We start from the raw sequence: 16,331 nt of genomic DNA, 5'->3' as shown, positions 1-16,331 counted from the left end.
TATCAGCAGTGACTCCTGAGAAAAAAAATTCAATTTGTGGATTAACTTTCATTTCCTGGATTAACGACAGAGAACGTGACACGGAACAGTTGCTTTAAAGTTACATCTGCTGTTAAATCTGTTGTCCTAAACTTTAAATAGTACATAAAAACTAATGATGGCGCACAACTCTCCCACATACCATGTTTATTCCCCAAACTACTTCGCTGTTTTGCCTTCATCCTACCCTACGTGCTTGTCCTGGATCTCACTTTGGTCTGTTTGTTTGCTCAAAAACTGAAGAAAATACATAATATATAAAATTCTCCTTTTTGTTTTATACCATTGTAAAATGGAATATCTTTGGGTTTTGGATTTTTTATTTAGACAAAAAAAGCCCTTAAGATGGGCATATTTGACCAGTTCCTGAAAATGTAACTCGCAAACAATTAATTCATAAAAGAAAATAATCATTAGTTGTAGTCCTCCTAGTGCTACGGTACTCTGATAAAAAAGTGAATAATCTATTCACATTACAACTGATCCTATTAATAGTGATTTATCCAGTGAAAAAAAGTCTTAAGCGAGAAATTACACCATTACACTTATTTAAAAATGGTCAATTTAAATGTGTACTTGTTCCACTCTTTTAACAGGATGAAAGAAGTAGACGGTCACGCTGAAGGAAGGTGGGCTCTGCAGGAGTCCCTCAGATGTAAGATAGATGTACTTGTTAGCAAAGGTGAATAACAAGGGTCACGGCTCCACTGGTCAGTGAGCACACAACGGGGAGTAAAAGTGCAACAACAAAGGCCAAAAATGATTAATTTGACAAGACTTTTACGTCTCATATCCAACCCAAGGCCCAGTGTGGTCTAGTCAAATACTTGTGATCGTTACCCAAAAGCAATTTGCCCATCAGTCTTTAGCCCAGGTGTTGTTCTATTAATCACGTTGGAAGTTAAATTCTGTGGAACCCAGCTATTAATATATCTGCCAATGCAGTCACTTGGAGGGTGAATCACTATTTGTTTAAAGGGAAAAGCTGCCAAATGCTCCTGACATTTTTTTTTTATTCATAACTTGGCTACTGTTGGAATATCTCTAAACTGCAACTTTCTACCCCCTACACCTCCTCCTCCCTCCCCTTCAGAGAAAGATAAAGCCTCATTTGGAAAATAGGTAAACATGAGCTGCAGGCAGGTACACATTTAGTGAAGTTTACCTTGGAAAAAAAAGGAAAAAGAAGGGAGAAAAGAAAGGGGGGGAAAATCCCTTTGATTCTGAGTTGGTGGAAAAAAGTAAATTTACTCCAGTTGCCATTCAATTTGGACCGGTGGACATTAAAGCAGGAGCCGGTGCCTAATAAGAGCCATGCCTGAGCGAGAGAGAGCCAGTGGAGGTGTGTCTGCGTCTGACTCTCGGCTCCAAGGTTCCTGCTAATAGATTTCAGCTCCCTCAGTGTCCCAATTAGCTGGTATGTATGCTTGGTTTATGAATTCATGTGTGGATGTTAAGCGTGTGAACATGCATGTACAGTGTAAGCATCGTGTGGTTTGTCTCTGTGTATGTCTGGGATTCAGCAACCTCCTTTTGTTTAGACACTCTTGACATCATCTAAAGCTCCCAATTAAAAAGAAGAAAGACTATTCCGTTTGTTCATTTTGTTAAAAGAAGAAAGTAACAAAACCCAGAGCCAAGAGCAAAAGGATTTAATTTACGCAGACCCATTCTGAGCAACAGAAAACCCATCAACATAAACACATGGCGACACAAACAGAAAACAAACAGATAAACCTGTCCAGTTTAAGAGCAGCCTTTACCGCTTTTTAAGGAAGAGCATTACAAAGAAAATAGAGAGTGCACTTTTAACCCTGACCCCGTGTGAGGACGGACAGGCAGAGCTCCAGCCTTACCTGTAATAAACCCCCATAGCTGCTACACGTGACCATAAATCACACTGTGTCCCTTCAAAGTATCAGATATCGACTAATACAACACCGCTCAGCCCGGGCTTTTATCCCTGCATTTCCTTCTCTCTGTTCTGGGGGTGGCACTGCCTTCAAAGTGCAAGCGTCTCACTTTTTTAAAAGGCAGGCCAAGCAATTTATTTACCAAGAAACTGCTGCCGTAAATGACAGAAAAAGCAGCACAATTTACTGACAAGTAGTGAATAGGGCTGGGGAGGGGGGCTAAGAACGAAGCCAGAGGTCTTGGCTGGGCCTGTGAAAGACTATAAAGCTTTAGTAGAAGCCCACGACCTGTTTATGGCCGGCTGAGACACTGTGGTGTGAGGCTCCTGATCACTCAACAGCTCCACACTGCTGCCACTCTTGTATAACGCACAAACAGGAGACGGAAGCTGAAATCAATCCATTAGACTCAGCGAGTGCATCTGATTTAACCTGAAAGTCATGTACTTTCACAAGAACATCATTTAATAGAGATTAAAGCCATAGCAGACTGGGTCAACAATAACAAACTGGTACTCAACATTGCAAAAACAAAAGCAATGGTGTTCGGAGCCAGACATATGTTAAGCAGCAATCCTCAATTAAGCCTGACACTGGCTGGTCAGCCAGTGGAACAGGTAAAGGAGACTAAGTTGCTTGGCATTGTTCTTGATTCTGGTTTACGGTGGACAAAGCAAATAGACAGTATCGTAACTAAAATGGGAAGGAGCATAGCTGTGATGAGAAAATGTACAAAGTATGTAACACCAACCGCTTTGAAACAAGTCATTCAGTCTCTGGTTTTGTCACATCTTGAGTACTGTCCGGTCATATGGTCATCAGCAGCAAAAACACATATACAGAAATTACAAATAGCTCAAAACAAGGCTGCCAGACTAGCTCTCCACTGTTCGAAGCACACTCATATTGGAGTTATGCATAGAAGCCTATCGTGGCTTCCGGTTGAGAAACGTCTGCAATCTTGTGTTATCACTTTTCTAAAAAATGTAGCACAAGACCACTGTATTTTTATGATCAAATAGTTTACTAGGGGTGTAACGGTATCCGTATTCGTCCCGTACCGTCACGGTTCAGACGTCACGGTTCGGCACACGCAGTCACACGACGAATACGCCTTTTTTTAAACAACAAATGAAGAACAAGAAGAAACAACAACAAAACGAACAAAATACAAGAAGAAGAAAAGTTAGTATGGCGATTTCAGATAACACACAGGAGCTAGAACCCACCTGCTTCTTTTAAATCAGCTGTGTGGGAACATTTCGGGTTCCCTGTGGACTACAATAACGATTAAGTGTGCGAGTGGTGGATCGGACGAGGACGGTGTGTCGGCGTTGTTCTACAGTGGTGCGGTATGCTAATGATAACACACGCCAAACATGCTAAATCATATCAGAAGGCATCACCCAGATTTGCCAATCACCGGAGCCCGGCAAAGACAACAGCAGTTCAACAGCTGATCCCCGCTGTTTTTAAGAAGCCAAGAGACGTGAAAGCCGAGAGACCAAAATAAATAACGGAAGCTTTTGGCATATGTTTTTCAACGACTTTGCGCTCTTGAAACACTTTCTTATTATTTATGATGTAATATTTTCAAGACATTCTTTTTAGTTTTACAGCTTGATGAAACCTTTTTGTTTGACATCAGCCATTATAGTTAATATGGCCATCTGAGTGTACTGTGTATGGTTTGTTTTTAACTGTGTAATACAGTTAATTATTCAAAATGTCAGAGTTTTTTATTTTTAAGCTGAAACTTGCACTACTGTTCAAACATAAATAACAACAAACCTGGAATTATGCATTTGGGACTTTTTTTTGCTTTTTCTTGTTGTACCGTACCGAACCGTGACCTCCAAACCGAGGTACGAACCGAACCGTGACTTCTGTGAACCGTTACAACCCTATAGTTTACACAAGAGATGAGCATGACCATAAGACTAGACAAGCTACATCAGGCCATCTACTGGCACCTAAACCCAGGATAAATCTTCTGAAATCTTCTGTGTTTTATAGAGCTATAAAGGAATGGAACTCATTGCCAAACTACCTTGCTGAAATAGAGTCCAGAGCCTCTTTCAAGAAGAGATTGAAGGGCCATCTACTAATGACCATGTACCCTTGTGAGCTGTGAACCCTAATTGAATTTGATCTCATGCTTTGTACTGGTGGGTGTCTAGTGCACTCATCCTTGGCTGAGATTGATATTGAAAGTGGATGAGATTGTTGATGATGTTGGAGATTGTTGATGATATTGGTGATGTTGTTAATGATGTCAGGACTTATGTCTTGAATGTTTTTGTATTATTGTTGTATTGTTTTAAGTGTCAGACCCCAGGAAGAGTAGCTTTTGTCAAGAGCAAAAGCTAATGGGGATCCTTAATAAACATAAACATAATCAGGTCGTACCAAAAAATATTGCTATTTTTAAATTAAGTGTATATGTGTAAATGTGAGTGATTTTCAAACATCTAACGTTAACATTTTGTGGGGAACGAATGGGTAAATGATGCATCTCATTTTCCACAAAATGTTTCTTGGCATTGGTGCCCAATTGTTGGGAGAATGAGAGTACAGCTGGCCAGCTTGGGGGAAAAAAATAAGGTGGTATGCTTGGAACTTCACTATGTAGACCCAAATACCCACTGAGAGAATTAAAGGCAGATGTGGACTGAAAATGTCTCTCTTGTAAGCAGATTATACGTTCGGTAAAATTACACGAAATGTGAGTTGTTCAGTTTGAGGGTGGCTTACCTTGTCTTCACTACATCGAGTGGATGCATCAAGCAGATCTCCACCAGACCTGCAAGGAAGAAGTCAGGATATGTCATTAATAACTATGGACATTAAAGTTGAATGCTTGTATTTCTCAGATTTGAGGACTATTTTATGGGATGTTTTTTGTCCATCATGACCACATGATACAGTATTTCTGAAATACGAGAGATACTAAATGAGACATTGTATCTAGTTCTACAATTGAGTGAAACAATTCAGTGCTCGGTCTGAAGCCACCAACCATATCACCCATGCAAACCCAGTAACATCAGCGCAGTGCCAGCAGCTGGAGTATCAATGCAGCGGGTTGATCAGCGAGCGACTCTGAGGTTTCACACACATGCTAACTATGAGCATCTGTGTTGAAAAGCCACTGCTTTGGCACGCAGGCTTTCTGACTCCATCAAGTTTTTTTTTTTAGCTCACTATTCTCACTGCATCCCTTTCCTGGTGCCGTGCAGATTCCACTGTGTGTGTACACAGCTGCTGTACAATACGGACCCTTTCTAATTTGCTCAATTAAACATATTGTCTATAAAAAGAGTGTGTGTCTTCTGGGGTTTTTCCAGGGAAGTAATTATCAAGTAAAATACCAGAGAAAAAAAGTACTTTGTCTACAGTTGCATCTTAATGTACGTATGGGAAGAACTACTGAACCAAGCTACCGGCAGGCAAGAGTCAAACTACATCCACTCGTTCACGGATCAGTAGACTCGACTGTGGTTGTTAATGATACTGCACTGAAAAGGTAAATACAGGACGGCTTTGGACACATCAATCTCCTGGCTATTAGCAGGCCTGCAGTGAACATGAGGCGCATCAAATCTTTCAGCAGGTAATCGGATTACACAAGGAAACCAAACCTGCTCGATCAGCCTGTGCAAACACTAAGATGTGGGAAGTGACCGAACATGCTCCAACAGGTGATGGAGGTGGAGGAGTAAAGTGGTAGGGTAAAGTCAGGGGGAGCTGCTGCAATCTCAAACAAACAGAACACTTGGCTGCTAAGTGAGAAGCAAAAGCAAAGAGAAGACAAAAGAAAAACGCGGTCCAAAATTCTCTAAGTATACAAAATACTTCTGTCAACTTTATAGACGAAAAACCAGGTCATTGTGTCACATGTCCTATACTTAGTTCCCATAGACTCCCTGTAAGATAATGTATTGGATATTTACTAGGGTAAAAGTACAAAAGGGCTCCAAAAGGTAGCAGTGTGTTTACAGACCTGAACAGTGTTTTTGTAACTGATTGTAAAGGCTGATTTAGCCAAGAAGCTTTTCCAGTTTGAACTCACTTCAAAAGTTACATTTTGATAAATTCATGACTTGGTCCTCCATCTTTAATCTCAGTTCTTCAGTGTTAACATGTGAATACAAGCTTTCCATTATTACTTTATTGAAATGAAGCTACAAGTAGTTTGTGTTAATGAGTAAAGTATGTTTCGATTAGCAGAAGTGAGGTAAAGACTCATCCTACAGTATAATGGTAGAAAAACGGTGTCTGCATTTCCATTATCAATAAGCTAGAAAGACAATTATTTTCATTAGTAATCATAGAGGTTCACAGCTAATAGTAACTTGTACCTGGCTGCAAGTGACCACATCTGGACATGTGCACATCTGGATACTTCACTTAAAATGATTCACACTAGATCTCGGGCTTCGTCGTAAACCTCGGATTACAGGAACTCTAAAGGATACAGGTTAGCAAATGCTTCATTAACTTGGAAAGGTAACAGTAGTTAACACTCTTTACTAATTAACAGGCCTGCCATACTGCGCCAGTCTGATACAGTGATTAGTTCAGCGTGTTGTTCACTTCTCAGGCTGTCTAAGTGCACTATGAATCAGTGTCTTTAGATGAGAGGTTAATGTCAGTTAGCAATGCATGTGACATCTCCAAGATGGCAGTTGCAGGAGGATTAAGTGATGGCAAGCATGAATGCAAAACTAGGCTGTGTTTACTTTAGCATTTGTCTAATGGCCCTACAGACAAGACGTAAGAACAGCTGATGACAGATGAGCTGACAAGCTGTATGTGTTTGTAGAAACAACTAAAAGAGAAAGTGTGCGTCCATTTTTGGAATTGACCTTTGTATGGCATGTACACTACAGATATTGTTTCACCCCATTTCAATTGGCTTGCGTCTAACAATCTTGGCCTTCGCTGCAGGACAAGATACTGACTCACAGAAATGTTGTAAAAAATGAATTCTGGTATTTAGTACACTTCCTGGTCAAGAACTAGTAGCAGATGTATTCTAGCATCTAATAAGTACTATTCTTGTAGTATATCTGTACATTGTCTTCACTTAGTGATTTCCTTCATGTCCCAGAAGCCCATTGACAACCTCCAGCCACAAAGGTCCTCTGTAAAGGTGACGAGTACACGTTTTATTTACAGTCAGGAAAAGAACAAATGCTTGTGTCATAGACATAGAGCAGCAAAAGAGGGCGTTACAGTTATAACTGTTGACAGATCCACAAAAACGCAACCTGTTTCTTCAATACTTTGTGATCTATTGAGGCTATTATTAGTGAAGCAATTAATCACTGATCTCTTAGGGATTTGTTTCCCCCTCCTTCTGTAGCACATTTTTGATGATTTAATCATTGACCACAAAAAGTATTCTTGTCATTTGTTTGATTCAGCTCTTGTGATCTGCATTTAGGTCTAAAGACACCAAAAAGGAAATTCCTCGACACCACGAGAGGCAGCTTCTCGCTCCACTGTGCCGCGTGCATCATGCTCCTCAAATCCAGCTGTCAGCACATACTACTGTTTAATCATAGAGTGCAGCAGCAGTGAACCCACACACTCTCGGGAGCACTTCACACCCCCGTACTGCCTCTGATGCACACTCAGTGAGCATGGTGAGGGCAAACCAAGGAGAAGATGCTACTGAGTAAGACGGCTCAGCGCCCCCTTCTCTGGCTTAAGCTTCTCCTGATGGCACCCAACTCTTATCTGTGGGGAGGGGCGTAATAGAGTGGTGCAGGAATGAGTCCTTAACCCGGAAAATAGTTAGCATTATAGCCCTTTTAGGTTCCCTTTGAATTAGTTTTTGGATATCTAAAATAAGATCTGTGGCTAAGGCAAGGCAAGGCAAGGCTATTTATAAAGCACCTTTCAACACACGGCAATTAAAGGTGCTTTACAAAAATGAAAGACATTCAGACAAAGGCATTTAAAAACAGTCGTTAAAAAGAAAAGATAATAAAAGGAACATTAAAAGACAAAATACATGAATAAAAACACATGAATAAAAAGTTACAGTGCATTAAGATATGAATAGTTCACATAGAAGTTCCACTTTACTGATGAACACAACGGCTCAGTTTCAATTAAAAGCAGCGACAAAAAGAAAAGTCTTCAGCCTGGATTTAAAAGTAGTCAGAGTTGCAGCGGACCTGCAGGTTTCTGGGAGTTTGTTCCAGATATTTGGAGCATAATAACTGAACGCTGCTTTACCATGTTTAGTTCTGACTAAGGGGACAGAAAGCTGACCAGTCCCTGAAGACCTGAGAGATCTGGATGGTTCATAATTTAGCAGGAGGTCAGAAATGTATTTTGGGCCTAAACCATTCATATGGTTAAGCTTAACATTTTCGTTCACTTTTTGTCCCCGATAGAAGTTAATTACCCACTCATGACTGTCTGAAGCTTCTACGCGTCTTAAAAACGGTGGTTGGTAAAAAAGTGACTAAATAGGACAACTAAATGTCACCATGTCATATTCCAGTCTGCCTTTGGCTCAGTGGTGGTGACGTCAAGTTTTTTTTTGTTTTTTTTTTGTATTTATTTATAGAAGGACCATGCATACAAAAACATTAATCTCAGCAAAGAGAAGAGATGCAATATGCCAGATTATAGCTAATAGCTAATTTCCATCTGTGGTCCTCAGACAGGTTCATAACAATCAATAAACAAATAATAAGTTAATAATAATAATAAGTTATGTAATGTAGTTTGTTTAAAATGTGCTTCTTAATTCTGGAGATTGCATTTACGCTTTAAATATTACAAAAGTGGTGTAAATAGAAATGATCCTGCTGAACAAAACGTGTCAGTATCACAAATAGTTGTTTGCCACAGATCTTTTTTCAAAATCCAATTGCTTTTTGTAAAAGGGAGCCATCGTGAAGCTAACTTCTGGGTCAGCCTACGAATATATGTCATCAGTACAACACTCTATTTTACAATGACCTGTCATCTGGTTGATGGTGGCTTTGCATCAGTGTGAGACATTTTGGGAGATTCCATTATTTGAAGGTTCTTTTGTATCTGAACCACAATGGTAGTGACAGGCCTTGTCGTCCAGCGGCCTTGCAGATGCAAGTTAACGCTCAGTTTGGTTTGCTAATGACAAAGGAGTGTCTGGAGCACAGCTATTTAAGACGATATATACACACTACAAGACTGTGCCAATACACAGTGTGCAGTTGTGCAGTGGAAACAAAAGAGCTGCATGGATACTTTAGATCGTATACCTTGACAACTTGTAGTTTTGATTCAACGCCTGGTTTCAATACTGCACAGAGCTGACGTCATTTACAGCTTTTAAAGAGCAGAAACAATGGGTCTGGGTGTTAAAAAATGCTGCATCATCCCTAATCCAGCTGCAGTAGCCTCACTGGTAGCGTCACCACCGTATTGGAAAGACATTCCAGGTCGTAAGATAACTTGTCTTCTAAGGAGAGAGATCATACATCACGCAGATGAGATGATTAGCTCAGTTGTTTTTGGCTCGGGAATGCACACAGTTTGCTCCCACACAAAAGTGAGAAAGAAAAACAATAGTGTACCAGGGAAAGATTGCTTAACGGGTGCAGGTGTCATCCATCATGCCGAGACACACACTGAATGACTGTAATTCCCAGCAGCCACAGGGAGAAGGTCACTGCCACAGGAAGCACAGCTCCCCCAGTTAAATGGACTAATACATGAGACATAGTGGTCGCTCATTTCACACGCTTACTTGACCTGGTTAATGCTGGTCTCTAATGATGGCTCACATGCTACTTTCCTAAATATTCTAATAATAGTTTCTTAATAACTATTAAAGTAATGGAGAAATTGAATAAAAACACGAGATATCTACCATCTGAAACAAGTGACAAGTGATTGCTTCTACTCACACATCCTTCCAATGTTTTCATATCAAGTTTACCTTATCGGGGCTACAATGGTCTTTTTGCTCACTTTTATAGTTATTGAGATGTGAATGCTTTCTGTATCTTTGTAATGGCCATTGAGATATGGAGATATGCTATGCATGTAGGGAATGTTGCCCATACAGTCACATTGCGTAAGTGTGTAACAACATCTCATATATTTATATCCACAAGGGCCCAACCATAACATTTATTTGACCTTTATTATTTAATAACTTTGCTGGGACTCTCAGACATTAAGAACCTTGGTCATGCGAGCAGCTACTGATGCAGCAGGACATTCGCATTAAGGAAATGCTAATTTTCTAATTCTTTTTTTTGTTATAGTTAACAATAGCAACAGCAAGACAACCTAAATAAGTTGACATGAACATATGTTTTTGAATAACGCATTTCAGAAGTGAACATATTGCTAATTGTTTTTAAAACCACCTACTAAACGATACATTTCTTGGTTCATTGAGAGCCAAAGCGGAACTCGCAGCTTGTCCTGGCGTTTGGAGGTGAACGATGAGGCATTCGAGTGTCATGATGACGGAGCTTCACCTCACAGGCCCGCTCTGGTTTTGACAAGAGCTCATGACTGATCCTGCAGGTGATATGTCATGCATTAATACTTTTCATAACATATCAGATCTGGAATGTTAAACAAATCCTGCAAGCTGCTGCTCCCTCACAATTTGTCATCTGCAATAACAAAGACAACACGATATCCATCAGCGACTGGGCCGGGCACTGTGATACAGAAACTCTGATTAATCTCAGGCTCGGTTAACGCTCAGGTAAAAAGGTACACATTCCATGGAGTAACTACAGGCAACCAAGAGGAGGACAAAACAATAATAAATAATTGAATTTGATTGCAGGGGTATTCAACTAAAATTCAACGAGGTCCAGTTAGAGAAAATGTCCCCATGCAAAGGTCCGGAACTTAAAAATGTCTACGTTGCTTTATGAATTAGTGTGATATATATTGAAGTAGCCTGTAGCTTTATCAACGTCTGCATGTAATCAACAACTGACTGCCAATCAAATAAAGAAAGTACAATTCAAAAACAACAATATTTATTGTCAATTAACATTGAACTATACAGATATAGGCTACAGTAAAATACTGTGGATATGTATGTGTAATGTTCCTCTCTCGGGCTGCATTTAAAAATAAAATAGTGTGCATCTTAAAAGTGCTTAATTTTAGATAAATAAAATAAAGTGTAGCAGCAGCTTGAGTTTCTCTTTTTCTTTGTTAACCATTTCACATCATGACTTAACAGTTTCAGACGATTATAGAACAATATCAGTCTTTACACATCATAACAATTGAACAGTTTTCTCTTTCTTTCCCTCTTATATTGCAGTCCCTCACTCGCTTTTTTTTACTCAGTGCGAGAATTGAGCTTGAGCTTGTCCTGCCAGGAGTTTAGATCTGGGCTGAAATGGTGTCAGGGCCATTCTCATACACATGCAGGTGCTCATTGGTTAGCCTCGGTTAGCCTGCGCTGGAACGATATTTATTTGTTGTGACCTCAGTTCTGACTTGAGAGAGTACGCCATAGTGGCGTTTTGGCATGAGCACCATGGTCTCTGAACAAATGAGACACACTGGTTCTGTGCTCCCAGTGGGCAGGATGAACATGAATGAGTCCGTCCACTCAGGGTTAAAAGCTCTGTTCTCACTGTCCACTTTCCTCTTCTTGGAGAGCGCCATGTGTAATTAATTGTCTCTCCCTGTCTGCTGCTAATTATTCTCTTCACTCACTTTCCTCTCCGCTTCTCTCTGCCGCTCTCTCGTCTCTTCTTCTGTGTTTCTCTCCCTGTATCGCTCACTCGTCTCTTTCGCCCTCTGTCGGCAGCGGTTAAAATAGAATCGCCCCGTCAAAATTGAAATCCCCTATTAATGTATTTATTGATTATAGGTCCGGGTCCGTATAGGTCGGCGTCTGGGTCCGGACCGCCTGTTGCCGACCCCTGGCATAGCGCATATCTTTGCCTACAGACATTGTGTTTTACAAGGCCAGACTGCTACACCTCAAACATTACACACATTTGTATTGATTTTAAATTTCATAGAAATTAGCCTGCCAGCTTAAATATTTAAGGGTTATTTACTTTGTTGGTTTATTATAACATCAGTGTTTCCCATACATTGATTTATTTGCGGCGGGCCGCCACAATTAAATATCGTCTGCCACAAATGGATCTCATAAAAAAAAAGAAAAAAAAGAATTTTTTTATTTCTTTTGGTGGTCTAATCATAATGGATAGTGAGGTGGGCTGATGATCGGAAGGTTGTGAGTTCAAATCTTGCCTGGAACACCACTACTAGTGTGCCCTTGAGTAAGGCACTTAGCCCTCGGTTACTCCAGGGAGAATGTCCCTGTAATCGGTCATTGTAAGTCGCTTTGGAATAAGTCGTCTGCTAAATGCCTAAATTGTAAATTATATTTTTGGGAGAATAAACCCCACAGATCCTCAAGTCCTGTGTGTCTCACTCATTAACAACGCAACACAGAGCAACAAGAACGTTGTCTACAGTAGCCATGAACTCGCATGTATTTTCTTATTTGAGGGGGGGGTGGATGCATGGGCCACCCGAATAGGTTAAGGGGCCTTTGGCTTTTCTTGCCGGGGGGGGAAACAAATTCTGTGGGAAACACTGAACATAATGACAAATTACAATAAATCTACAATGTGCTACTTGTAAGATAAAGATTAAGGTTGGCCGAAAGGAAAAATCAGAGAAGTGGGTGGAATAAATGTTAAGTAAAAATAACATTCTCTAAAAACACGAGGCCTAACTGCTTAAGGGAGGCCAATAAACTATAGTTACTACCGAGTGAGACACACTACAGTACTGAAATATGGCCACGGAGCCAAACCTGTTTTTAAAGCAAACAGGCACTGTAACACTTCTAAACTGGTCATGTTAAAACTGAACTGGAGTATAAACCATTTTGTGCATTAGTGGCACGAATAATCAGTCATGAGAACATATAATCACCTCATGGGGAGAGGGGGTTGTAGCAAAAGAAACGCCTGAAATTCCTTATATGAAAAAACTATATAGAGTAAAGAATTCCATTACTGCAGAAACAAACATTAAGTGATGTATTCTCCATTTCTAACTCTGCTCTTTATATTTAGAATCAATAAATAATATAGACGTTTGCATCTTTTTGCAAATATAAAGCACAATATTTGCACTCCTTTGGTTTCCATGATCCAGATTACTTAATTTTCTAAGGATTTCGTGTTTTGGTGTGTGCCCACTCAATTAATGAAGTAACGGGAATTGTGTTTGTGGTGCTTACAAACTCCAGTAAAAGGGAGTAAGAGGGAACTTTGTGTACTCTTTAGGTCTCATAAAACACATGATTGTAGATGAGCACAATCCTGACCTTAATCCCCCTCCATGCCCAAGTTAACGACATCCTAACAATAAGGCCGTGCAGTGTATCCTGTAGCGCGTCCTGTTCACAGGGCAGTGGTGGCCAATGCATGAGTTGAGATGAAAGGAAGAGAGAGATTAAAGAGAAGATTCAGTCGTTTACTTCACCTGATACTTTTACCTCTTTTGCATAACAGATGCCAACACCCTCAAACATAAATCGTAATCCTTATTTCCTAATAGAAACTATTGAATAACCAGCAGAGGCCATCTATCATACAAGATATAGACAAATACATCCCCGTTTGTGAGTTATGTATTGATTTATCAGATGAGCCTGCTGTCTTCAGTTAATAATAATAATAATAATAATAATTCCTTACATTTATTATAGCGCTTTTCCAGATGCTCAAAGCACTTTACAAATACACATTACACATATTTTTTTTTGTATACATGCAATGGTCACTGTGGACAATACCCACAGGAGCAAGTTCAGGTGAAGTGTCTTGCCCAAGGACACAACGGCTTTACAGACGCAGCAGCGATTGAATGTTGAAAGTCTTGCGTCATAGTGCGGTTTCCCCCACTGGCTACGCACAGACAGCTCGGGTATGTCTCTGTCTGTCAAAACTGGAGGTGAACTCTGTGATATTGATGGATCGGTGAAGGTGTGTGTGCTGACTGGGTCAGGACGTGGGCTGATGATAAATTAGTGACAGGTTGACAGATACACTATGCCGACTGCTTAATTAGCTACTGTCACTGTTTTTTTTACATCTGTGGCCACTTTTCTTTCGACACACATCTGATGCAAATACAAGCGACAGCAGCACGGAAGCGAGTGGCAAGGGACGAAGAAAAGGGGACAAAATGGATGCAAAACTTGGTGTAACTGATGTTTGAGAGGAAGTGCTCCGTGTCATGTCTGTCTGATTCTTTCATGAGTATTGCTTTTTAAACAAATTGTTTCCAACTCCTGCAGGACACCTGTCACCATGTCAATGAGATGGATAATCCTGTAACAAAGGATATGGTTCCGCAAACACAAGCACAAAATGTAGCCAAAACCCCTGGTGGCATTTCAATAATAGTTGCCTGCATTGTTCACTCTTACCAGTGGTTTCCAAACTGGGGGATAGCCGACTTAAAAGGTCACAAGAACATTTCTTGTGTAGAAAATACAATTTGAAAAACAACAAACTGTTTTTATACTTATATTTTCTTCAGAGATACTTTCTTCACTGATTTATTCAGGGTTCACTTCATACACTTTTTCACCAATGATTTTCAATGACTTTTCCATGACCTTTACCTAATTTTCCATGACCAAAACAATTACTCAGCGTACCACTGAAAATGGTTTATTTTAACATGGAACAGGAAAATAAGGTCTGCATATGAAACATGTTGTGCCTATCTAAAACAAATCAAATAGTAGGCTTACTAGCTTCTACACTAAACTAAAATCTCTCACCAGCAAAATACCTCGACAGTTAAATGCCATTTTACATTTCATTACTATACGATACAGTATTTATTATCATAATAGTATTACTATTTCGGCGATTAGATAAAATATAAATTATATTTGATGCAACTTTAGTTACATTCCCATGACTTTTCCAAAACTTTGGGAAAAATATTGTTTTCCATAACTTTTCCAGGGTCTGGAATTAGCATTTTGAATTTCCATGACTTTTCCAGGGCCTGGAATTAGCATTTTGAATTTCCATGACTTTTCCAGGGTCTGGAATTAGCATTTTGAATTTCCATGACTTTTCCAGGGTCTGGAATTAGCATTTTGAATTTCCATGACTTTTCCAGGTTTTTAATGACCGTAAGAAGAACCCTGTTTATTACTTATTAGCCCTGAAAGTTATGTTCAAATATACTTCGGAATAAGCGTATCAAATACCAGCCTTCAACATTGTAGACTGCCATCCCCCACAGGCTGGCAACCCCCTCGCAAAACCAAAAACGTTGGCAACATTTTTGTTTATCCATTTACCCAGATTCTGGGTCATAATGTGGCATTTTCTTTAAAATAATATCGGTACAACATCAAAAAGCAAGTAACACTTCTGAAATCCCAATCCTTTTGTATGACTAAATGAAACACTCAAAGAGAACTATATTGATTTTCCATATGGGTTTGGTTACACATGCAAATTAAATGTATAGAGGATGGTTTCCAACTGCCTTATAAGCCCATTATAACATTTGCGTAATCAGCAGCTTGTTTTTTATTTTCTTGCCATGTGGGTATGTGCAGCGAGGCCTGTATAATAGGGATGTGCATCTCCATCACTGAGGCCGATGCGATGCGCATCTCGATACGTTGCCACGATACGATACATGAACGATACATTTGAAACACCAGGCGATGCGATACGATTCACCCCTGTTGCGATACAGTTCGATACAATTTGATTCAACATTATGCGATACGGGGAGATACGATGCGATTTAACACGATACAAAATAATGATACTTCAATATGGTACGACAGAGGATTTTTGTTTTATTCCTTATATGCAGCAAATCATACATTAACAAAAAAGTGCTTTACATATTTGGTTCTCTCTACTAGTACTGCGCATACCTTAAAAAACTCTCCAGAGTACAGTACAATTGTATAACACCTCACAGTTAAACAATTTAAGGATGCATTGCCCATGATTACGTTGCCCATACAGCTGCCAGCCTGATGTGCTTAACACTCATTCATAGGCTGACTCACCAGTGAGCAGAAAGCAGTGGTTTCTATATGAACAATACAAAATACAAATAGCCTTTCACAAACAGATATTTCATAACTGCTTACAGTGAGGAAGACATTTCAACTGTTATTGGCCGTCACAGGCTGCTGTAAACTAAACACCACTCTCTCTGACAGAACACCTCACTGAGTGATTGAACTCATATGTCTAACTTTCAGGTTTCTCTTTTCAGCCGCAGACCCCATGTCGCCTCTTTATGTGCGCCGCTAAGTTCCTCGTACTACTTGTGTACTTTAAAGCGGCACGGCATCGTTTA

At 39.9% G+C, this 16,331-nt stretch overlaps 1 protein-coding gene across 1 annotated transcript in view; it reads right to left on the bottom strand.

Moving 5' to 3' along the window:
• The window catches only part of slc25a21 (solute carrier family 25 member 21), a 95,252-nt gene that overhangs the window by 31,301 nt on the left and 47,620 nt on the right, over positions 1-16,331 (bottom strand). Inside the window, exon 3 of the mRNA XM_034235479.1 lies at positions 4,707-4,755. Within this exon, the coding sequence (XP_034091370.1) occupies positions 4,707-4,755 (49 nt within the window). The remainder of the gene's footprint in view (positions 1-4,706; positions 4,756-16,331) is intronic.

This window comes from Gymnodraco acuticeps, unplaced genomic scaffold (assembly GCF_902827175.1).
Source record: "Gymnodraco acuticeps unplaced genomic scaffold, fGymAcu1.1, whole genome shotgun sequence".
Lineage (NCBI taxonomy): Eukaryota > Metazoa > Chordata > Actinopteri > Perciformes > Bathydraconidae > Gymnodraco > Gymnodraco acuticeps.
Note: the sequence above shows the minus strand (reverse complement) of the source record. Positions and strands in the feature narration are given on the sequence as shown.